The 25,165-nt window shown below is 47.9% G+C and overlaps 1 protein-coding gene and 1 long non-coding RNA gene across 13 annotated transcripts in view; one reads left to right on the top strand and one right to left on the bottom strand.

Moving 5' to 3' along the window:
- odad4 (outer dynein arm docking complex subunit 4) overlaps positions 1 to 25,165 on the bottom strand; it is a 90,527-nt gene that overhangs the window by 11,620 nt on the left and 53,742 nt on the right. For 7 of the 12 annotated variants that reach the window (XM_085966116.1, XM_085966110.1, XM_085966111.1 and 4 more), the window contains 6 exons: positions 23,339 to 23,422; positions 17,192 to 17,269; positions 16,115 to 16,177; positions 12,792 to 12,875; positions 7,581 to 7,649; positions 1,273 to 1,347 (listed from right to left, as the gene is read on the bottom strand). The exons of 1 other annotated variant lie outside the window; for it this stretch is intronic. In XM_085966116.1, coding sequence (XP_085822242.1) covers positions 1,273 to 1,347; positions 7,581 to 7,649; positions 12,792 to 12,875; positions 16,115 to 16,177; positions 17,192 to 17,269; positions 23,339 to 23,422 — 453 coding nt within the window. The remainder of the gene's footprint in view (positions 1 to 1,272; positions 1,348 to 7,580; positions 7,650 to 12,791; positions 12,876 to 16,114; positions 16,178 to 17,191; positions 17,270 to 23,338; positions 23,423 to 25,165) is intronic. 4 more of the 12 variants (XM_085966115.1, XM_085966117.1, XM_085966120.1 and 1 more) reach the window with 4 other exon arrangements.
- On the top strand, positions 19,558 to 23,978 carry LOC147100981 (uncharacterized). Its single transcript, XR_015073427.1, has 2 exons — positions 19,558 to 19,717; positions 22,141 to 23,978. It is a non-coding gene; the product is annotated as an uncharacterized LOC147100981 (long non-coding RNA).

The raw sequence follows: 25,165 nt of genomic DNA, 5'->3' as shown, positions 1-25,165 counted from the left end.
GCCTTTAACGTCCTGAAGTGGTTCCCCCCACTCCCCAGACCATCCGTTGACTGCACACGACGCTGACTGCACTGTGAACCTACCCATTGACTGAGATTTGGGCTTATGCTCACCAGGGTCAAACTGGCACTGAGCATCACAAAGCTTGTACCAATCGAAGAAAATAGCAGGTTGCACAAATGCCACTCCATCGCATGGGCTACACATTTAATTCATTTATAAAACACTCATCAGCCTTGTCGAAGGTTCTGGATGACACAAAGACTTTGGCCATTACTTTTACCTGAGCTGCTTTTCTTGATATTCAACCAGAGGAATTCGGCAACAATGAATACTGCATTTCTTCCCTCTTGCCTCCCCTGAAGGCTGTGGACCAAGGCTGTTCGCCATCTCCTGGTACCATTCTGTACATGTGAGTGGAGACAGGATATTCGACCACAGCAGCATCACAACTGAGCTAAAACCTGTTCCCACTTGATAGCAATCAAGAGCAGGAGCTCTGGCTGGCTCCCCCCGCCCCGCTCGCTCCCAGCCTGCCGACACTCGCTGTCTGGGTTTGCACTGGGTGTGATACTGGTGCACCTCCAGCATCTCAAGGGGTGGGTGAAACTGGAGGGATTTGTTTTCTGTGAAAGGATGTGCTGTGTATACACCTAGCAATGGCAGAGGGAGGTGGCTCTCAAAAGGCACGAGGCTGTGGCCATGGGGCCATCTCATGAACTGAACCTCAGGAATATCTACAGTACTTTCATCGCCCCTCTGTTGGCACCTTCAACACAAATGGTGTTGTGACAATGCTCGTGCAATCAGTCTGTGATCAGCAGAAACAGAAAACCAACCATGAAATCGGCATTTCTTCCCTCTAGATTTCTCACAAACAACAGGGGATGGAAGCATAACAAGTGATGGCAGCAAAAGGTTGCAAATCAGAACTCGGCGGGGCAGAGAACTAAATAAGAAATAGCAGGTGAGGATGTGACATTTTATAGCCCCAGTCTGGTGATGACTTCACATTATATTTGCTACAGTGAGGAACTAGCTTAGAACCAGTGAGGTTTACAGGACAGAAAGAGGCCATTCAGCCCATCAAATCAGCACTGGCACTTTGCTGAAGCAATCCTAGAAGTTATTACCCTGCCTTGCTCTCTCCCCATAGCCCTGTATCTTTCTCTACTTCAAATATTTATCTAATATTCCACTGAAAGGTGCAACAGTCTATGCCTTAACCGCCCCAAGCTCCAACAACGCTCTACGTAAAGAGGTTTCCCCTACCCCAATGACTTCTGTTGGTCTCACGGAATACTTCAAGTTTTTGAACTGCGGCTGCCGTTTGGGACTGTGTGAAGCCTGGTGTAGGAAAGTAACAGGTTACACGGATTCTACACTTCATCTGCTCATCACGCGAGGTAAATAAATGCAAGTAGCATTCTGCCTGTTGCCTTTATTGCACAGCAGCGGCGGCGGCAGATTGGACCTAGGAGGAGCGGCGAGGCGGTGGCGACGGTAACAACTCAGCACTGGCAGAATTTTGAAAGTGACATCGGCACAAGGGGAGGGAGCTGATTGATGAGTAGCTGGTAAGTGTTTATACTTGGCTTTCTTAAAGTTTTAAGTTTATTCCAGCTAGGTTAGTAAATAGTCTGTTAAGTAGAGGTATGGCAGGGCAGCTCACACCTGTGGAATGCACATCATGTGCCATATGGGAAGTCCTGGACACCTCCCGTGGTCTGGACGACCACATGTGCGGGAAGTGTCTCCAGCTACAGCAGCTCAAGCACCGGGTTACAGAGCTTGAGCGGCGGCTGCAGTCACTGCTGTGCATCCGCGAGGCTGAGAGCTACGTGGATAGCACATTTTGGGAGGTGGTCACCCCGCAGCTTAAGAGTGTGCAGGCAGAGAGGGAATGGGTGACCGTCAGACAGAAGAGGAGGACCAGGCAGGTAGTGCAGGAGTCCCCTGAGCTCATCTTGCTCACCAACCAGTATTCGGTGCTGAGTACTGGTGAGGGCAATGGTTCCTCTGGGGCGTGCAGCCAGAGCCAAGTCCACAGCACCATGGAAGGCTCAGCTGCACAGGCAGGGGGGAAGAGGAGAGGGAGAGCAATAGTGGTAGGAGATTCAATAGTTAGGGGAGCAGACAGGCATTTCTGCAGCCGCAGATGTGACTCCGGGATGGTATGTTGCCTCCCGGCTGCAGGGCATTCTGAGGGGGGAGGGTGAACAGCCAGAGGTCGTGGTCCATATCGGTACCAACGACATAGGTAGAAAGAGGGATGAGGTCCTGCAGGCAGAGTTTAGGGAGCTAGGAAAGAGGATAACTACCAGTGCCACATGCTAGTGAGTACAGAAATAGGAAGATAGAGCAGATGAATGTGTGGCTGGAGAGATGGTGTAGGAGGTGTGATAAAAATGATAACTTCCGGGAAGTTATGTCATCACTTCCTGTGAACTATGAACTATGAACTGTGTACATACCTCACTTCCTGTCATATGTCACTTCCTGTTGGACTGGTATAAATACTGGTCTGTTCAGTATTGTAAGAGGCTTCTACCAGAGGCATGGTAAAGACCTCTCTTGTGTATATAGTGTGTTTATAAGTTACTTAAAGCTTACTTTAAAGTTACTTGATGGTAAGTCTCCTTTTTCTTACATCAGGAGGGAGGGCTTTAGATTCCTGAGGAATTGGAACCGTTTCTGGGGAAGGTGGGACCTCTACAAGCCGGATGGATTACACCTCAACAGAGCCGGGACCAATATCCTCGTGGGGGGTTTTGCTAGTGCTGTTGGGGAGGGTTTAAACTAGCTTGGCAGGGGGGTGGGAACCTGAGGGTAGAATCAGAAGGGAGAAAAGCTAAGCTGGAAATAGATGATAGGGGTTCAGGTAAAGGGGTATTTAGGAAGGCAAAGAGAAAGGAGAAGGCAATAGTGCAGGGCAACGAGAGGGGTAACGATAACCAGAATGTATCAGGAAGGGACAGAGCGTACAAGCATAAGAGTGCACCAGAAAATAGAGTCGGAGTAAGGAAAAATGATAAGATAAAATTAAAGGCTCTTTATCTGAATGCACGCAGCATTCGTAACAAGATAGATGAATTGACGGCACAACTAGAAATAAATGGGTATGATCTGATAGCCATTACAGAGACATGGTTGCAAGGTGACCAAGGCTGGGAACAGAATATTCAGGGGTATCTGACGTTTCGGAAGGATAGGCAGAAAGGAAAAGGAGGTGGGGTAGCTCTGTTAATATAGGATGAGATCACTGCAGTGGTGAGGAATGATATTGGCTCAGAAGCTCAAGATGTTCAATCAATTTGGGTTGAGATAAGAAATAGTAAGGGAAAGAAGTCACTGGTGGGAGTAGTCTATAGGATCCCTAACAGTAGCTATACTGTAGGACAGAGTATAAATCAAGAAATAATGGGGGCTTGTAAGAAAGGTACTGCAATAATCATGGGTGATTTTAATCATCATATAGATTGGACAAATCAAATTGGCAAGGGTAGCCTTGTGGACGAGTTCATAGAGTGTATTCAGGATGGTTTCTTAGAGCAATACATTGAGGACCCAACCAGGGAGCAGGCTATTTTAGATCTGGTAATGTGTAATGAGATAAGATTAATTAATGATCTCATCGTAAAGGATCCTCTAGGGAAGAGTGATCATAGCATGGTAGAATTTCAAATTCAGTTTGAGGGTGAGAAACTTGGGTCTGAAGCTAGTGTCCTAAACTTAAATAAAGTCAATCACACGGGTATGAGGACAGAGTTGGCTAAAGTGGACTGGGAAAATAGATTAAAGGGTAAGACGGTAGATCATCAATGGCAGACATTTAAGTAGATATTTCATAAAGTATATTCCAGTGAGAAAGAAAGGCTCTACGAGAAGGATGAACCACCCGTGGCTAACTCAGGAAGTTAAGGACGGTATCAAATTGAAAACAAAGACATACAATGTTGCGAAGATTAGTGGTAGGCCAGAGGATTGGGAAATTTTTAGAAACCAGCAAAAGATGACTAAAAAAATTATAAAGAGGGAGAAGATAGAGTATGAGAGTAAACTAGCAAATAATATAAAAACAGACATTAAGAGCTTCTACAGGTATATAAAAAGGAAGAGAGTAGCTAAAGTAAATGTTGGTCCCTCAGAGGATGAGACTGGGGAATTAGTAATGGGAAATAAAGAAATGACAGAGACTCTAAGCAATTATTTTGGATCGGTCTTCACAGTAGAAGACACTAAAAACATCCCAATAATAATAGATAATCAAGGGGCTGTAGGGAGGGAGGAACTTAAAACAATCTCTATCACTAGAGAAAAAGTACTAGGCAAACTAATGGGGCTAAAGGCCGACAAGTCCTCTGGACCTGATGGCCTATATCCTAGGGTCTTAAAAGAAGTGGCTGCAGAGATAGTGGATGAGTTGGTTGTAATCTACCAAAATTCCCTGGATTCTGGAGAGGTCCCAGCAGATTGGAAAACCGCAAATGTAACACCCCTATTCAAGAAAGGAGGGAGACAGAAAGCAGGAAACTGTAGGCCAGTTAGCCTAACATCTGTCATTGGGAAAATGCTGGAAACCATTATTAAGGAGGTAATAGCAGGACATTTAGAAAATCATAAGACAATCAAGCAGAGTCAACATGGTTTTACGAAAGGGAAATTGTGTTTCACAAATTTACTAGAGTTCTTTGAGGATGTAATGAGCAGGGTGGATAAAGGGGAACCAGTAGATGTGGTGTATTTGGATTTCCAGAAGGCATTCGATAAGGTGCCACATAAAAGGCTACAGCACAAGATAAGAGCGCACGGGGTTGGGGTAATATATTAGCATGGAGAGAGGATTGGCTAACTGACAGAAAACAGAGAGTCGGGATAAATGGGTCATTTTCGGGTTGGCAATCACTAACTAGTGGGGTGCCACAGGGATCCGTGCTGGGGCCTCAACTATTTACAATCTATATAAATGACTTGGGTGAAGGGACTGAGTGTACTGTAGCCAAATTTGCTGATGATACAAAGATAGGTGGGTTAGCAAGTTGTGAGGAGGACACAGAGTCTGCAAAGGGATATAGATAGGCTAAGTGAGTGGGCAAAAATTTGGCAGATGGAGTATAATGTGGGAAAATGTGAGGCTACCTACTTTGGAAGGAAGAATGAAAAAGCAAATGATTATTTAAATAGAGTGAGACTACAAAATGCTGCGGTACAAAGGGATCTAGGGGTCCTTGTACATGAAACACAAAAAGTTAGCATGCAGGTACAGCAAGTAATTAGGAAGGCTAATGGAATGTTGGCCTTTATTGCAAGGGGAATGGAGTATAAAAGTAGGGAAGTTTTGATGCAACTTTACAGGGCGCTGGTGAGACCGCACCTGGAGTACTGCGTACAGTTTTGGTCTCCATATTTAAGGAGGGATATACTTGCATTGGAGGCAGTGCAGAGAAGGTTCACTAGGTTGACTGCTGGGATGAAGGGGTTGACATATGACGAAAGGTTGAGCAGGTTGGACCTATACTCATTGGAGTTTAGAAGAATGAGAGGTGATCATATTGAAACATATAAGATTCTGAGGGGGCTGGACAGGATGGATGCTGAGAGGATGTTTCCCCTCGTGGGGAATCTAGAACTAGGAGGCATAGTCTCAGAATAAGGGGTCGCCCATTTAAGACGGAGATGAGGAGGAATTTCTTCTCTCAGAGGGTCGTGAATCTTTGGAATTCTCTGCCCCAGAGAGCTGTGGAGGCAGGGTCATTGAATATATTCAAGGCAGAAATTGACAGACATTTGAACTACAGGGGAGTCAAGGGGTATGGGGAGAGAGCGGGAAAGTGGAGTTGAGGCCAAGATTGGATCAGCCATGATCTTATTGAATGGCGGAGCAGGCTCAAGGGGCCGATTGGCCGACTCCTGCTCCTATTTCTTATGTTCTTTATTTAAGGTGCTGGTATCTGCTAATATGCTAATGGGATGTGGCTCAGTGCGCTGATTAATCCCTCATTTAATTACAACACAGCCTTGGCTCAGTGGCAGCACTCTTGCCTCTGAAGGTTGTGGGTTCAAGTCCCACTCCAGCGATTTGAGCACAAAATCTAGGCTGACACTTCCCACTTCAGTACTGAGGGGGTGCTGCACTGTCGGAGGTGCCGCCTTTCGGATGAGATGTCAAACCGAGGCTCCATCTGCTGTCTCGGGTGGATGTAAAAGATCCACTTGTTCAAAGAAGCGCAGGGGAGTTCTCCCCAGTGGCCTGGCCAATATTTATCCCTCAACCAACATCACTAAAACAGATAACAACAGAAAATGCTGGAAAAACTCAGCAGGCCAGGCAACATCTGTGGAGAGAAAATAGAGTCAACGTTTCGGGTTGAACCATTTTTCAAAACTGGAAAGAAAATGAAATCGATCGAAAGGCAGGGCTGGGAGAGAACAAAAGAAGTGAAGAGACATTAAGAGGTATTCAAAACCAGACGAGATGGTGATAGGACTGGTGGAGACAAAAGACGGCTCTAGATTAGGTGTGAAATGTTCTGGCAGAATGGGAGACAGCACCTCATCTTCCGATTAGGCACTTTACAGCCTTCTGGACTCAACATCGAGTTCAACAATTTCAGATCATAACCTCGGCCCCCATTACATTTTTGCTTATATTTTATCCACATCTTTGTTTTGGCCCTTTCCCACCCCCCCCCCTTTTTTTCTCTCTCCCACATGGCAGCTGTCTCCCATTCTGCCAGAACACTTCACACCTAATCTGAGCCGTCTTTTGTCTCCACTAGTCCTATCACCATCTCGTCTGGTTTTCAATACCTCTTAATGTCTCTTCACTTCTTTTGTTCTGTCCCAGCCCGGCCTTTCGATCTATTTCATTTCCTTTCCAGTTTTGAAAAAGGGTTTCAACCCAAAATGTCGACTCTAATTTCTCTCTCCACGGATGTTGCCTGGCCTGCTGAGTTTTTCCAGCATTTTCTGTTGTTATTTCGGATTTCCAGCATCTGCAGTATTTTGCTATCGTCACTAAAACAGATGATCTCATTGCTGTTCATGGGAGCTTGCTGTGCTCAAATTGGCTGCTGCATTTCCTACATTACAACAGTCACTGCACGTCAAAAAGTACTGCAAAGCGCTTTGGGACGTCCTGAGATTGTGAAGGGTGCAATTGGAATATAAATTCTCTTCTTAGGGCTGGGAAGAGACACGGAAATCAGTCAATTGGGAATTGGGATGACTGAGTTTTGTTGTATTAACAGCCCGTGATGTGATGTGATGTGATAAACACTGGCTATTAAACAGCGTCTCATCACATCTCTGAGAAACATCTCGAGCGTTTCACATGGATTACTTTTGAAGTGCAGTCACTGCTGTTACCCCCTCCCAGATTTGCGACTAGCAAGATCCCACAAACAGCAACGAGTAAATAAGAAGGGATGAAAACTTGTGGGTGAGCGCGATAACGAGGAACAACAGGAAGAGTATTTCAAACCAGAACTCGGAGAGAAAACAAAACGAGAACGCGCAGATGAGACTCTGGCGCAGTAATTGCGGTTCGGTAGTTAGTGCTGGCTGCACACTGAACCTACCCTGATCAGACCACTTTCCATCTGCACGGCTATTACTGGGCGTGTGAGGTATTGTTCGACCAGTAGATGCTGGGGAGTTTATCAGATAAATACAGCAGGTTACACACAATTTGTTCAACTATACGTCATCTAATTTTCTCGCCTTCTCGCTTGAAGGAGGCTGACTCTCAGAGGTGCAGTCCCAGGGTACTGGGCACCCCCTGTAACCCTGCCTCACTCCTTTACACGTGAGACCAGACAGTACAAGATTGTACCGGCCGGCATTCTGACCATGGGGAAGGGGTTGGCGTCATCGGTGGAACTGTATGGAAGATTGAGTCAGTGGAGAGAGGAAGGTGAGGTTAATGATTCTGGTCAATGGCCTTTCTCTCTGTAGCATTGACCCTACCTTCCTCTCCACAGATGCTACCCGACATGTTCTCAGCAATTTCTGTTTATTTCACATTTTCAGTAGCTGCAGTATTTTCTTTTTAGAAATATGTGTCCCCAATTTCAGGAAGGAGGGAACAAGATTGAGCAACAGAAAAGGAAAACATCTGGATCAGGGGAGGCTCAATGGAAGAACGACGCACGATGCCACACGGTGACATTGTGCTGGGTCACTGGGGGAAGCCCTGTGAGGCCTGATGCTTTGCTGCTCAATCTCGGCTCCTTCCGAGGGCCCAGTTATAGAAGGTTATTTGCAGAGATCTGGGAATAGGTCTCCAGTCAGAAAAGTGTGCATCAAACCAAGGCACAAGAGAATGGAAGGAGACAGAAAACTTTAAAAAGAGGGAATCCCACCCTCCATGAAAAAGAGGAAATGCTTGATAAATGAGACGGCACCTGAGGAGAAAAGACAGGTTACTGTTTCAGGTGGATGTTCTGATGAAGGATCCCACCTAATTGTTAACCTGCCTTTTCTGTTTCAGACGCTGATGCACCTAACATATAGAAAATTCGGAGCAGGAGTAGGCCATTCAGCCCCAGAGCCTGCTCTGCCATTTTAGTTCTTATGCAAAGATCATCGGCAATGGTGATTTCCAGCACTGACCCCCACCGGAGTTTGTAGGATCAGTGGGAGGGCATCTCATCAGAATGGGGCCAGCGGGTGCAAGTGCCACTATCACACAGACCCTCCGTTTTTATACCTCCAACAAGCTCCCTCCCTCATTGTATCTCCACACACAGCCCCTCCCATCATTGTACCTCCACACACAGCCCCTCCCTCATTGTATCTCCACACACAGCCCCTCCCTCATTGTATCTCCACACACAGCCCCACCCTCATTGTATCTCCACACACAGCCCCTCCCTCATTGTATCGCCACACACAGCCCCCCCTCATTGTACCACCACACACAGCCCCTCCCTCATTGTATCTCCACACACAGCCCCTCCCTCATTGTATCACCACACACAGCCCCTCCCTCATTGTATCTCCACACACAGCCCCTCCCTCATTGTATCTCCACACACAGCCCCTCCCTCATTGTATCTCCACACACGGCCCCTCCCTCACTGTATCTCCACACACAGCCCCTCCCTCATTGTATCTCCACACACAGCCCCTCCCTCATTGTATCTCCACACACAGCCCCTCCCTCATTGTATCTCCACACACAGCCCCTCCCTCATTGTATCCCCACACACAGCCCCTCCCTCATTGTATCTCCACACACAGCCCCTCCCTCATTGTATCTCCACACACAGCCCCTCCCATCATTGTACCTCCACTCACAGCCCCTCCCTCACTGTATCTCCACACACAGCCCCTCCCTCATTGTATCTCCACACACAGCCCCACCCTCATTGTATCTCCACACACAGCCCCTCCCTCATTGTATCTCCACACACAGCCCCTCCCTCATTGTACCACCACACACAGCCCCTCCCTCATTGTATCTCCACACACAGCCCCTCCCTCATTGTATCCCCACACACAGCCCCTCCCTCATTGTACCACAACACAGCCCCTCCCTCATTGTACCACAACACAGCCCCTCCCTCATTGTATCCCCACACACAGCCCCTCCCTCATTGTATCTCCACACACAGCCCCTCCCTCATTGTATCTCCACACACAGCCCCTCCCTCATTGTATCTCCGCACACAGCCCCTCCTTCATTGTATCTCCGCACACAGCCCCTCCCTCATTGTATCTCCGCACACAGCCCCTCCCTCATTGTAACTCCGCACACAGCCCCTCCCTCATTGTACCGCAACACAGCCCCTCCCTCATTGTACCACAATACAGCCCCTCCCTCATTGTATCTCCACACACAGCCCCACATGCAGTTCCACTATATTTTGCTCAATATGCCAAGAGGCTGTTGTCCCACTTTCCCCGTATCTGTGGCCATGTATAGACACTGCCCTTAAGGCACGTTGCTCTGTGTTAACGCAGAGTCGCTGTATAGTGATCGGGAGCAGGAACCCATTCCCCACATCGGATCGGCTCACTGGCTGCCCCATTTGTAACTCGCCACTGCTGGGAATATGGTTGCCAACAATGTTCCTGTATTTTTTGGGGGGGATGCGCGGCCCCTTCAAATTATCGCGCATGCGCGGTTTTTACCATTCAAAAGCCGGAAAGCGGCCTACACGGGACCTCCAGACCGCTGCGCGGCCACGCAACTTAATGGGAACATTGGTTGCCAGCCCCTCCAGCACTGAGAAGAAAAGGGTGTAAAAGAAAAGACAGCCATCCGTGGCTAAGTAAAGAAATTAAGGATAGTATTCGACTAAAAACAAAGGCATATAAGGTAGCCAAATCTAGTGGGAGGATAGAGGATTGGGAAAACTTTAAAAGACAGCAAAAAATAACAAAAAGATTGATTAAGAAAGGGAAGATAGATTATGAAAGTAAATTAGCAAAAAATATAAAAACAGATAGTAAGAGTTTTTATAGTTATATAAAAAGAAAAAGGGTGGCTAAAGTAAATGTTGGTCCCTTAGAGGATGAGACCGGGAAATTAATGGTGGGAAATATGGAGATGGCAAAAACACTGAATGAATATTTTACATCAGTCTTTACAGTAGAAGACACTAAGAATATCCCAACACTGGACAAACAGGGGGCTAAAGGGGGGGAGGAGCTAAACACGATCAAAATCACTAAGGAAGTGGTACTCGGTAAAATAATGGGACTCAAGGCGGATAAATCACCTGGACCGGATGGCTTACATCCTAGGGTCTTGAGGGAAGTGGCGGTAGGGATTGTGGATGCATTGGTAATAATTTTCCAAAACTCCCTGGACTCGGCAAAGGTCCCGGCAGACTGGAAAACTGCTAATGTAACACCCTTATTTAAAAAGGGCAGTAGACAGAAGGCTGGAAACTATAGACCGGTTAGCCTAACATCTGTGGTAGGTAAAATGTTGGAGTCCATTATTAAGGAGACAGTAACAGGACATTTGGATAATCATAATTTAATAGGACAAAGTCAGCATGGTTTTATGAAGGGGAAGTCATGTTTGACAAATTTGCTGGAGTTCTTTGAGGAAGTAACGTATAGGGTGGATAAAGGGGAACCAGTGGACGTAGTGTATTTAGACTTCCAAAAGGCATTTGACAAGGTGCCACACAAAAGATTATTGCTTAAGATAAAAAATCACGGGATTGGGGGTAATATTCTGGCATGGATAGAGGATTGGCTATCTAACAGAAGGCAGAGAGTTGGGATAAATGGTTCATTCTCAGACTGGCAATCAGTAACTAGTGGTGTTCCGCAGGGGTCAGTGCTGGGTCCCCAACTCTTTACAATCTATATTAACGATTTGGAGGAGGGGACCGAGTGTAACATATCAAAGTTTGCAGATGATACTAAGATGGGAGGGAAAGTAGTGAGTGAGGAGGACATAAAAAACCTGCAAGGGGACATCGACAGACTAAGTAAGTGGGCAGAGATTTGGCAGATGGAATACAATACTGGAAAGTGTGAGGTTATGCACTTTGGCAGGAAAAATCGTAGAGCAAGTTATTATCTTAATGGCAAGAAACTGGAAAGTACTGAAGTACAAAGGGATCTGGGGGTCCTGGTGCACGAAACTCAAAAGGTTAGTATGCAGGTGCAGCAAGTGATTAAGAAGGCCAATGGAATGTTGGCTTTCATTGCTAGGGGGATTGAATATAAAAATAGGGAGATATTGCTTCAGTTGTACAAGGTATTGGTGAGGCCGCACCTGGAATACTGCGTACAGTTTTGGTGTCCATACTTAAGAAAGGACATACTTGCTCTCGAGTCAGTACAAAGAAGGTTCACTTGGTTAATCCCGGGGATGAGGGGATGGACATATGAGGAGAGGTTGAGTAGATTGGGACTCTACTCATTGGAGTTCAGAAGAATGAGAGGCGATCTTATTGAAACATATAAGATTGTGAAGGGGTTGGATCGGGTGGATGCGGGGAGGATGTTCCCGATGATGGGTGAAACTAGAACTAGGGGGCATAGTCTTAGAATAAGGGGCTGCTCTTTCAAAACTGAGATGAGGAGGAACTACTTCACTCAGAGGGTGGTAGGTCCATGGAATATGCTGCCCCAAAAAGCTGTAGAAGCTACATCATTACATAAATTTAAAACAGAAATAGACAGTTTCCTAGAAGTAAAGGGAATTAAGGGTTACGGGGAGCGGGCAGGAATTTGGACATGAGTCTAGGTTCGGATCGGTCATGGCCCTGTGGGTAGCGGAGCGGGCCCAGGGGCCGTGTAGCCTGATCCTGCTCCTATTTCGTGTGTCTAATTCTGTTAGATTCAGGAGATGGTTCTGTGATAGTGGATTGGCGGTTAGGATCAGATCAGCCATGATCTTATTGAATGGCGGAGCAGGCTCGAGGGGCCGATTGGCCTACTCCTGCTCCTATTTCTTATGTTCTTATGTCCTGGAGTCTACAGATATTAAAAGATTCATCTCCTGGACACTGCTGTGAGCAATCCAAGAGAAAGATCATAGGGACATGTTTAAAATGTTCTTTGAACACTTTCGTTTTCTTAGTTATAAAAATATTGGAGATGAGGGAAAAAGGCTGTTTGACTGGCAGCATGCTTGGAGGTCCTTTGCTGATACCTCCAGGAATACGGGCAACCAGAGTTGGCAACCCTAGCAGGGAAAGGACTTCAAATCAGAACCCAGGCAGAGAACAAAATGAGGAAGAGCAGATGAGGGTGTGACACGGTATAACTGCGGTCCGGCGGTGACTACACGCACTGTACTGACTACATGGAGAACCTACCCCGAGGAGAAGAGTCAGAAACGTGACCACTTTCAGACGATCGAAGCCCACACACAGAATCAGACGAGCTGGAGCCTATCGTATCTAAATAGAAGATTACACAAAATCCTATTCAACTGCACAAACTACATTCCAGCTGTTTATGAATCTCTAACCAGCCTCATAAATCAGACTCCGAAATTCTGATTGGGGTGAAGACGTAAGAGGGTCAGGCTCGGCCAGTACCCCATTCCGCTGAGATTCTGCTCCGCTGGTGCCCTTCGGAGAAATTCTGGTGGTGACGACTGAGTGGGGAGAATGGGGCTGAATCTTCTACCCTATGTCAATGGGGGGCATCTGGAGGGATTGGGGGGGGATTACAGACCACCTGAGGAATTCCGGACATTACACCCTGGGCAGGCTTATGGGAGATTTGAATGCTGCGTGCTGCAGCTAGTGGCACTGAGGCCCAGGATAGGCCACAAAACTCTTCCAGCTTCAGATGATTGGTCCTGGGGGAGATCCCTGGGAATCAATTAATTCTAAAAATACTCCAATGGGAGCTGAAGGTTTAAAATGCACTGTTGGGTGGGCCATTCCTGGCCTCCCCTCCATTGGGACAGCGTGACGCTGCTCTGACTTTGTGGTTGGCGAGGCAGCCACCCCGAGTATGTGAATGGCCCTGAACCCCGTAATTTGGGACAGTGTCTGGGCCTCCTCACTTGCAGCCCCCTTCACCCCCTTCCACTGGCGGAGTGATTTGATCAGAATTTCAGGGCCAAAGTTTCTGGATAACTAAATGCGAATAATATTCCGACGTGTTGGTATTTGCAAATACACTGGGATCCTGGGCAGTGCTGGCTCAAACCTTCCTTATACCGAGTGCCTGTGCTTTAACCAGCACTCAAGTCTGTGAGTGCAGATTGAATGGAGCCATCCTGTTTCCAAAATTGCAGGGCAGCAATGCAGCCATCACGTAACATGGAGCTGCAATTGAGCCTTCGAATAGCTCTTGTGCACAGGTTTAATTTCCATCCTGACAAAATGCTAGTCTGCGAGTTGTCCGCAGTGGGTGGGGCTTTTCCCCTTGATCAGTATAAGGGTGTCTTGGTGGCCAGTACATAGCAGGTTGTCCATTGGTCCTCTCGAGTGTGTGTAAGACACTCGGAATGGGGAAAAGGAAGACCTTCAGTAACAGGAAAATTCAGTTTCCAAAACAGTACAACAAAAACTCTCTCCCTTCAAACCTTACTTAATATAACTAGAAAACGTGCTTGGCTGTTATGGGTTACAGGAGTATTTTTGACATTAAGGGAGTGCGTGTGTATACTCCTCCCTTAAATCAGCACCTACCATTCTACTGAATTTTTCTAACATGAAAGCTCCCTCTCCCTCAAACTTCCCCCTCTCCCTCAAACTTCCCCCTCTCCCTCAAACTTCCCCCACTCCCGTGCAAAAGGTAAAAGCCAACTCTCTTCCGTTATCAGCTTTGCCACATGCAGCCCAGTTATAATACAGCATAACGAGGTGGGACTTCATGCCGCAATGGGTTAGATTCCACTATAGATTTCACTGCAGTTCTGGTCACCACGTTACAGGAAGGATGTGATTGCACTGGAGAGGGTACAGAGGAGATTTATGAGGATGTTGCCTGGGCTGAGGAAAGATTGGATAGGCTGGGGTTGTTTTCTCTGGAACAGAGGAGGCTGAGGGGCGGGGGGTGGGGGGGGGGGCAAAGGTGTATAAAATTATGAGGGGCCTAGATAGAGTGGATAGGAAGGACCTATTTCTCTTAGCAGAGAGGCCAACAACCAGGGGGCATAGATTTTAAGTAATTGGTCGGAGGTTTAGAGGGGATTTGAGGAGAAATGTTTTCACCCAGAGGGTGGTGGGGGTCTGGAACTCACTGCCTGAAAGGGTGGTAGAGGCAGAAACCCTCATCACATTTTAAAAGTACTTGGATATGCGCTTGAAGTGCCGTAACCTACAGGGCTACGGACCAAGAGCTGGACAGTGGGATTAGGGTGGAGAGCTCTTTGTCGGCTGGCATGGACCAGATGGGCCGAATGGCCTCCTCTGTGCTGTAAATTTCTATGATTTCTATGATTTATAGAACCAGCCCAGACCAATCAATGAAAGTCTCTGCTCTCTGCGCAATCCATAATCCTGGAAGGGTCCTGGGTATTCAGGTAGTCTCAGTCCTGGAAGGGTCCGAGGAGTTTCATAGGAACATAGGAACAGGAGGAGGCCATTCAGCCCCTCGAACCTGCTCCGCCATTCAATGAGATCATGGTTGATCTGGACACCTAACTCCATATACCCGTCTTCAGCCCATATCCCTTAATACCTTTTGACATGAATCAGTCATTCATGAAAGAAAGACTTATGAAATAATACTGAGTGGCCTGCGGGTGGCGCTGTCCAGGGAGAGTATAAATACTCGGGCACTGGCCCAGCTTGCGCAGGACATTCTTAACAGGAACTAGTGAAGGACACAACTAGACCTCCATGTTGTAAAACAGTTGATTAAAGCTTTGTTTAACGCTTAGACCAAGTGCCGAGTAGTTTTCTTACATCACCTTTGGTTAACAGAAAGCTATCAATCTCAGATTTAAAATTAACAATTGATCCAGCATCAATTGCCATTTGCGGAAAAGAGTTCCAAACTTCTATCACCCTTTGTGTGTAGAAGTGTTTCCTAATTTCACTCCTGAAAGGTCTGGCTCTAATTTTTAGACTATGCCCCCTAGTCCTAGACTCCCCAACCAGCGGAAATAGTTTCTCCCTATCTACCCTATCTGTTCCCTTTAATATCTTGAAAACTTTGATCAGATCACCCCTTAGCCTTCTAAATTCCAGGGAATACAACCCTAATTTGTGTAATCTCTCCTCGTAATTTAACCCTTGAAGTCCGGGTATCATTCTGGTAAACCTACGCTGCACTCCCTCCAAGGCTAATATATCCTTCCTAAGGTGTGGTGCCCAGAACTGCTCCCAGTGCTCCAGGTGTGGTCTAACCAGGGCTTTGTACAGCTGCAGCATAACTTCTACCCCTTTGTATTCTAGTCCTCCAGATATAAAGGCCAGCATTCCATTAACCTTTTTGATTATTAATTATTTGATTTTGAGTTTCCAGTCTCAAACCAGTTTGTAGAAGCCATGAGCCCACAGCACTAAACCCTGTTGTTCAGTTGACACCTATAATGGAAGAGGCACAGCCCATGTGAACCATGCTTCAGGAAGGAGTCAAATTTGAACTCAACGGCGGGGAACTAAAAGAGTAGGATCAGGTGAGAATTTGGCTTGGCACATATTGTTCACGACACACTACACTAGGAACCTACCGTCACATTCAGGAATAACTTCAGCTTTATCAGACTTGACGTGCTCATCCAACACCGTAGATTCTAATGCGGTAAAAATGAGAGGTTAAAAAAAATTCTACTCAATCCTGCGACTTTTACTTCATCTAATCAGCCTCATCATTAAGAATCAAGGTTCTAAGGAAGGATATTGAAATGAAAATCTGTCTCTTGCTTTTGTTTATAGCACTCGTGTGTGCGAATCCTCTAATTGATGCTGAGCTGTGCTCGCAAATCCCTTGTTTGTACCGAATTCCTGCTCCTTAATCAACAGCCGAGTCCTTGACGACAGAGCGAGTGGATGTGCCCTGTTTACAGTTACAGTTTCCGGGAGATAGCTCGGTGGAAGGGGGAATAGAGGTGAATTGCATTAAAAAGTCACCAAAAACCACGGGGGCTGTTGGATCTCGATGGAGCGTCGATGCACGTCGTGTAAAAACACAAGGTGCGATAGTTTGACCTCGGCTGCATCACTTTGGGGTGACCCTGAGTGAAGGCTGGGCGTGTGACCAAACGCATTGTCCCGAGTCTCCGAGTGTTGGAGATGTGGGCTGAGGTCACCCACTGTCCACCTGGCCAAAACCTGGCCTGTAAGGGGTCATTTCTGCCTTTGCTCCCTCGCTCACCGAGACCACATAGCTGAAATTTGGGCCGCGACCTTGAATAGTCAAAAAATTGTGCACAGTCCAGGCCCGAATTTCCGAAGTTCCAGTGGGCGAGACTAGCTGTCAGCGGCGTTAATTAGAAAATCAGCCCAAAAATTAGTGCAGAGAACGAAAAATGGTGGAGACAGTTGTAGAGGGAGGTTTTAGAAGTGCATTCACTGCTGTTGCATAGACAAACACGCCCCCCCCAACAGATTTACCACACAGCAAGATCCCACAAACAGCAACGAGTAAATAAGAAAGGATTGCAACTCGACAACCAGCAACAACAGGAAGAGTATTTCAAAGCAGAACTCGGACAGAGAACAAAATGAGAAAGAACAGACGAGAATCTGATGCAGTAATTGTGGTTCGGTACTTATTGCAGTGTGTGCTGGCTGTACTCTGAACCTACCCTTCTCAGCCCACTTTACATCTGGATGGCTAGCACTGTGCTTCTGATGAATGGTTTGATCTGTAGTAGCTTGGGAGTCTATTGGATAAATACAGCAGGTTACACAAAATCTAATCAACTGTACCAGCTATACTTCGCCTGTTTTTTTTTCTGCGTTTCTCGTCTTCTCTCCTGAACTCTTGCTGAGATACAGTTCCAGGGTGCTGGACACCCAGCTACAACCCTGCCTGAATCATCTGTGTGTCAGCCCATTCAGTAAATGCCAGCTGGCATTTTAACCATGAGGAAGGGATTGGTGCCATTGTTGGAACTGTATGGATAGATGAGTCAGTGGAGAGAGGAAGGTGGGGTTAATGGTTCAGGTCGACGACCTTTTTATCTGTAACATTAACCCTACCTTCCTCCCTACAGATGCGACCTGACGTGTTTTCAGCAATTTCTGTTTTTTATTTCACATTTTCAGTGTCTGCAGTATTTTCTTTTTAGAAATATGTGTCCCCAATTTCAGGACGGAGAGGGACTAAGATTGAGCAACAGAAAAAGAAAACATGGAGATCAGGGGAGGTCAATGGAAGAACAAAGCACAATGCCACACGGTGACATTGTGCTGGGTCACTGGGGGAGGAGGTGCCCAGTGAGGCCTGATGCTTTGCTGCTCAGTCTGGGCTCCTTCCAAGGGTCCAGTTATAGAAGGTTATTTGCAGAGATTTGGGAATAGGTCTCCAGTCAGGAAAAGGAGAAAATGCTGGATAAATGAGTGGTGCCTTAAGAGAAAGGATAGGTTACTGTTTCAGGTGGGAGTTTTGATGAAGGATCCCACCTAATTGCTAACCTGCCTTTTCTGTTTCAGACGCTGATGGACCACTATTTGTGTTTCCACTATTTGCTGTTTTTCCTTTTATCGCTAAGTATAGATTACATTTTGTTCTTACTTAGAAGAAATTGATAGGAACAGTCAAGAATGGGAAAGGGTCATTCAACCCACTGAAGCTTATCCCTCCAGTGCCCTAATTCTCCCATTGATGCCCATCCCTCTACTAACCTAACTCTCCCATTGAATCTCATCCCTCTAGTATACTCTCTTCTGTTAATACTCATCCCTCCAGCACCCTAACTCTTCCATCGAAGCCCATCCCTTCAGTAGCCTAAATAGCCCACCAAATGCCTTTCCTCAAAGCAAATTGCCTTTACACCTGCCATCAGTCTTATTGCCCTTCTCTGCTCCCTCTTTAATGCATGTAGATCCTTTGCGTGACTATTCCAACGCTTTCCTGGCCGGCCTTCCATCTTCCACCCTCTGTAAACCTGAGCTCTTCCAAACCTCTGCTGCCCATTTCCTAATTCACACCAAGTCCCATTCATCCATCATCCCTGTGCTCGCTGTCCTGCATTGGCTCCCGGTCCGGCAACGCCTCAATTTTACAATTCTTGTCCTTGTGTTCAAATCCCTCCATTGCCTCGCCCCTCCTCTATCTTTTTAACCTCCTCCAACACTACAACCCTCCAAGATCTCTGTTCTCCTCAAATTCTGGCCTCCTACATAAGGCCGATTTCCTTCGCTCCACCATTGGCGACCGTGCCTTCAGCTGCCTCGGCCCTAAGCTCTGGAATTCCCTCCCTAAGCCTCTCTACCTCCCCTCCTTTAAGACGCTCTTTAAAACCTAGCTCTTTGATCAAGCTTTTTGAAAGTTTTCCTAATATCCCATTATGTGGCTCGGTGTCAAATTTTGTCGCAAAACGCTCCTGTGAAGCGCATTGGGACGTTCAAGGCGTTATATAATGCAAGTTGTTGTTGTGTGGCATGGAGACCTGAATTGAACCCAGGAGTCCAAGCGAGGTCTGCCCAATGCAGTTTGGAGCCTAGCATTAGTGCAGAGACTGGTGCTTCATTGCTCCCATTATAGCGCGGCCTACTATCGCTCTGCGGTCTTCTTCTAAGTAGCCCTGCGCTAATTCAATGCCATTCATATAGGCACCACACATACCACCACATCCCGTTTGAGTGAGGCGGAATCCATAGATGAAAATTCATAGTCCATAGGTGAGCGGGCACTGGGCATCTCAGGTAGCTCATGGCAACCATCTGGAAGCAGCGCAGGTGGGGTTGCCAACCCTGCCCGGGATCTCCCGTGAACCGCTCTGAGCAGTTGACGGGCAGTGCCAGCGCGCCAATCAGAGGAGGTGCTGCTTTGACGGGCAGTGCCAGCGCGCCAATCGGAGGAGGTGCTGCTTTGACGGGCAGTGCCAGCGCGCCAATCAGAGGAGGTGCTGCTTTGACGGGCAGTGCCAGCGCGCCAATCAGAGGAGGTACTGCTTTGACGGGCAGTGCCAGTGCGCCAATCAGAGGAGGCGGGTGCGGCGGGCAGTCCTGGCTCAGTGCGCATGTGTGGGCCCGCGAGCGCGCCAGTTATTGGGCGGAATTTGGAATTTAACATCTGCAAACGGCGCGTGAGTGAGTGTCGGGCGGGTCAGGCAGCGCCCGGCGGCGGGAACCCTCTGACTGAGATCAGTGAGGCTGGCGTGCAGGTGGGTGAAGGTGTCAGGGCTGGCGCTTAGATTGAAGGACTGCAGCATAGCCGGTTTACAGGAGTGAGGTTGATGGTTTGGTTGGGATTAGGGGTTGGTGTTGGTTTGGGATCTATGGGACTGGGGGGCTATGGGACTGGGTTATGGATATTGGGGGGGCTATGGGACGGGGGGCTATGGATTTGGGGGTCTATGGATTTGGGGGGGCTGTGGGACTGGGGGTCTTTGGGCAGGGGGCTATGGACTGGAGGGAGGCTTGGCTGGCTGTGAGTATTTGTAGTGGGTCAAGATGACTAAGGCATTAGGCTGCGTTGGAACCTGTGTGAATCTGTAGTCAAGTTCCCAAATAACAGCTGGTTCTAATTTGATGGGCAGCAGTAGCCATTTTATGTAAGTAATTGTCTAATTTTCTATTCCAATCATCCTTTGTCCATTTACTTTCCCTTCTCTCCCCCTCCCTCAAATCTCCACTTTTCCTGAATCTGTAGCCTACCTGTACAGGAATTATCAGGTCATTTTGGAACTGAAGTGGTTGAAAACCAGTACTAGACTTCCCACCCCATCCCCTTTGAACAACCCCTTTATCCCTGTTATTTTTCATTAAAGTGGAGGGTAAAATTGCTTTTAAATTCCCAGCCTTCTGTTCCCAGTGCCTGTGTGAGTACCAACCCTCCTGCATTGCAGATGCTCTTTTGATTTTCTCAGTGTTTCCAGCATTTTCTGCTTTTGTTTGAGGTGAGAAAGAACTGACCAGCTCCGCATTCGTGAGATGCTGGGGGGAATCAGAGTGTACCTCTGAGGGGTGGCAGTCAACCATTGGTGGGCACTGAGGACATTTCCTGAAGTCCAGTCCAGTGAGTAAAAACACTTTTTAATAGGCTCACGAGGTGTATATACCCTCAACTACAGAGGACCAACCGTTAAAGATAAATGGAATAACATTTGAAATGTGCAATCGAGTGATGATTCCTCCAGAAATCGGTCCAACCAGAATTGGCAATGCTATGTGATAGGCTGCGAGCGACTGACCCACCTGCCCTTGAGAGCGCTGAGGGGCCCAAGCCTTGGGGTTAGCTACTTTTGCTAGATCCGAAGCCAGGCAGGAAAGGGACAGGGCAAGCGTTTGGGATCAGGGCTTGTTTTGCTGCTAATGAGTTCAAATGTTGGTAACTAATTCCTGCTCCACACCATAGGACACAGAAATAAATTTAAAAAAAAGTAATCATTATTTAAAAAAGACTTTGTCTCCAATTCCTTAGATCAAAATCATGCCTGATTGTGCTGTCCATCACTTGGCTCCGCTGGAGTTTCCGGGATCAGTGGGAGAGCATCTCATTAGTATGGGGCCAGTGGGCGCAAGTGCCACTATCATACAGACCCTCCCTTATTATACACACAGCACCTCCCGTCATTGTACCTCCACACACGGCACCTCCCGTCATTGTACCTCCACACACGGCACCTCCCGTCATTGTACCTCCACACACGGCCCCTCCCGTCATTGTACCTCCACACACGGCCCCTCCCGTCATTGTACCTCCACACACGGCCCCTCCCGTCATTGTACCTCCACACACGGCTCCTCCCGTCATTGTACCTCCACACACGGCTCCTCCCGTCATTGTACCTCCACACACGGCCCCTCCCGTCATTGTACCTCCACACACGGCCCCTCCCGTCATTGTACCTCCACACACGGCCCCTCCCGTCATTGTACCTCCACACACGGCCCCTCCCGTCATTGTACCTCCACACACGGCCCCTCCCGTCATTGTACCTCCACACACGGCCCCTCCCGTCATTGTACCTCCACACACGGCCCCTCCCGTCATTGTACCTCCACACACGGCCCCTCCCGTCATTGTACCTCCACACACGGCCCCTCCCGTCATTGTACCTCCACACACGGCCCCTCCCGTCATTGTACCTCCACACACGGCCCCTCCCGTCATTGTACCTCCACACACGGCCCCTCCCGTCATTGTACCTCCACACACGGCCCCTCCCGTCATTGTACCTCCACACACGGCCCCTCCCGTCATTGTACCTCCACACACGGCCCCTCCCGTCATTGTACCTCCACACACGGCCCCTCCCGTCATTGTACCTCCACACACGGCCCCTCCCGTCATTGTACCTCCACACACGGCCCCTCCCGTCATTGTACCTCCACACACGGCCCCTCCCGTCATTGTACCTCCACACACGGCCCCTCCCGTCATTGTACCTCCACACACGGCCCCTCCCGTCATTGTACCTCCACATAGGCTGTTGTGCCACTTTCCCCATGTCTGGCCATAAATGGACACTGCCCTTAAGGCACGTTGCTCTGTGATAAAGCAGAGTAGTTGATACACACAGCTGCGATCAGCAAAACTGGACAGTAAGCACTGACGCACACTTTTTCTGTCAATATTTTTCAGACAGCAGAAAGAGCAGACTGATGCAACAGAGTCATTTAATGAAGAGGAAGGCTGGGGGGTGAGTTGCATAATTGAACAGTGCCAGCCTGCCAGTACCTCACTCAAGGGGAACTTCTTCACCTGTGAGCCTGGGTAGCGAGAGCAGGCGTGGAGAATGTAGCTGCTTCACCTGATCCCACGTTCACCGGCTATCCACATGTGTGCAGCTACAGCAATCAGGAGCAGGAACCCTTTCTCTGATCAGAGCTGTCCCATGGCTGCCCTATTCGTAAAGACGGGCAATAGTGATTAGGATTGCAATAGGGTGGAGACTACTGCAAGTCACCCAGGTGAAAAGTCATAAGGCCATTTTATAAAAAAAAAAAAAAGTTTGATTTAATTGTCTCCGCCCCTGCCTCAGCTCATCTGCTGCTGAAACCCTCATCCATACCTCTTGCCTTCAGACTCGACTATTCCAATGCTCCCATGGCCGTGTCCCATCTTGCTCCCTCCATAAACTTAAGCTCACCTAAAACTCTGCTGCCCGTGTCCTAACTTGCACCAAGTCCCGTCCGCCCATCACCCCTGTGCTTGCTGACCTACACTGGATCCCGGTCCAGCAACGACGCGATTTTAAAATTCTCATCCTTGGTTTCAAATCCCTCCATGGCCTTGTTCCTTCCCACCTCTGTAACCTCCTCCAGCCCTACAACCCTCCGAGAACTTTCACTCCTCCAATTCTAGCCTCTTGCACGTCCTCGATTTTAATCGTTCCACCATTGGTGGCCGTGCTTTCAGCTGCCTGGGCCCCGAGCTCTGGAATTCCCTCCTTAAACCTCTCCGCCTCTCTCCTCCTTTTAAGACACTCCTTTAAAACCTACCTCTTTGACCAAGCTTTTAGTTACCTGCCCTAATATCTCCTTATGTGGCTCGGTGTCAAAATTTGTTAACGCTTCTGTTTCGCACCGTGGGACGTTTTACTGTGTTAAAGGTGCTATATAAATGCAAGTTGTTGCTGTTGTCTTTGAACACTTTAGTTAATACTGGAGATGAGGATAAAGGGCTGTTTGACTGGTTGGAGGTCATTTGATAATACCTTGAGGAATATGCAACCCTAGTAGGGAAAGACAGAGAACAAAATGAGAGAGCAGTCGAGGATGTGACACAGTCTAACTGCGGTCTGGCGGTGATTACACGTACTAGCAACTGAAGAACCTACCCTGTGAAGAGGCACCAGAAATATGTCCACTTGAAGGCGTTGGAAGCTCACACACAGAATCGGACGAGGTTGAGGTTATCGTATCTAAATAGAAGATTACACAAAATCCTACTGAACTGCGCAAGCTACATTCCATCTGTTTATGAATCTATAATCAGTCCCGTATCACGGTATGGTACGGCAGCTGTAGCTCCCATGACCGGAAAGCCCTGCAGCGGGTAGTCAAAACTGCCCAACGCATTACCGGCTACCGACCATAGAACATATATATCAGAAACGCTGCCTACGGAGGGCACGGTCCATCATCAAAGACCCTACCCACCCCAGCCACAGTCTGTTCGCCCTCCTACCATCTGGAAGACGCTACAGATGCATTCGCACCCGTACGACCAGATTTAGGAACAGCTTCTTTCCCAGGGCTGTCATCCTACTGAACTCCACAAATAAACACTAAAGCCTGCACATCTGCCGATGCACTTTATTATGGTCATATTTATGCTAATATATATGTACCAATGTATGTTGAAATGTTTAAGTGTCCTAATCCAAATTATACACACTCGGGAGCCGCAAGCCTACATTTCGTTGTACTGCACTTGTGCACTAACAATGACAATAAAATTTGATTTGATTTGGTAAATCGGGCTCCGAAATTCCGATTTGGTGTGACTAGGGATGGGGGTGCCGAGATTCTGCACCACTGATGCCCTGAGGAGAAATTCTGGGTGGAGGGGGATGGTGCAGGGTGGGGCTGGAAATGAGGGGGCTGAATCTTCTACCTGCCCCCTAAGTTAATGGGACGTGTCTGGAGTGGGGGGTCATGGGGTGGGAGAGATTCCAGATAATGCACTCTCTCTCTGGGGAAAACTTTAGAGAAACTTGCCCGCTGAGTGCTGTTGTTAGTGACCGTGAGGTCCAGGAGAGGTCTCAAAATTCTTCCAGGTGATTGATCCTCAGGGAGGATCACTGAGGATCAATTAGTTCTGACAATGCCCACTACCTCCACTGGGAGCTGAAGGTTTAAAATACACCTATTGTTGAGCCTTTCCTGGTCTCCTGCCCTGTGTTTGGACAGCATAATGCTGCTCCGACTTTGTAGTTGGCGAGTCGGGGAGACTCTGCTGACGCAGCCGCCTGAGTATGTAAATGACACTGATCCCCGTAATTTGGGACAGGGTCTGGGCCTCCTCACTCGTAGCCCACATCCGCTGGCGGAGTGCACTGTTCGGAATTTCAGGGCCAGACGCCGCGTTACATGGACCAGCAATGCCGCCGTCGCGTAATGTGGGCCAGCAATGCCGCCGTCACGTAACGTGGGCCAGCAATGCAGCCATCGCGTAACGTGGGCCAGCAATGCAGCCGTCGCGTAACGTGGGCCAGCAATGCAGCCGTCGCGTAACGTGGGCCAGCAATGCAGCTATCGCGTAACGTGGAGTTTGAGTGACGGGAACACTCATGATGGGGAAAGAAGAGTAACCCTTCGGTAATGAGGAATTTAGCTTCTAAAATGGAAACAAACTCTCCTTTGAAACCTTACCTAATATATTTGTCTAATCCATCTTTGGTTGTTGTGGATTACGGGAGTGTTTGGTCATTAAGTGCGTGTGTATCCCTTATTCCAGCTGCTACCGTTCCACTGTATTTTTCCAACACAAAATGCCCCCCCCCCCCCCCAAATATACAAACCAACTCTCTTCCGTCCCCAGTTTTGCCATAGCTGCCAGTTAAAGCATGGAGCTCAATTATAATATGGAATAATCTAGCGTATCAAGGTGGGACTTCAGGGTGCAGTGGGTTAACTACTGGCTTCCACTTCTAGAACCTGGG

This window comes from Somniosus microcephalus, chromosome 24, assembly GCF_052327205.1.
Source record: "Somniosus microcephalus isolate GS21.2 chromosome 24, FLI_Smic_1.0, whole genome shotgun sequence".
NCBI lineage: Eukaryota > Metazoa > Chordata > Chondrichthyes > Squaliformes > Somniosidae > Somniosus > Somniosus microcephalus.
The sequence above is the reverse complement of the archived record's forward strand: the minus strand, read 5'-3'. Positions and strand labels throughout refer to the sequence as shown.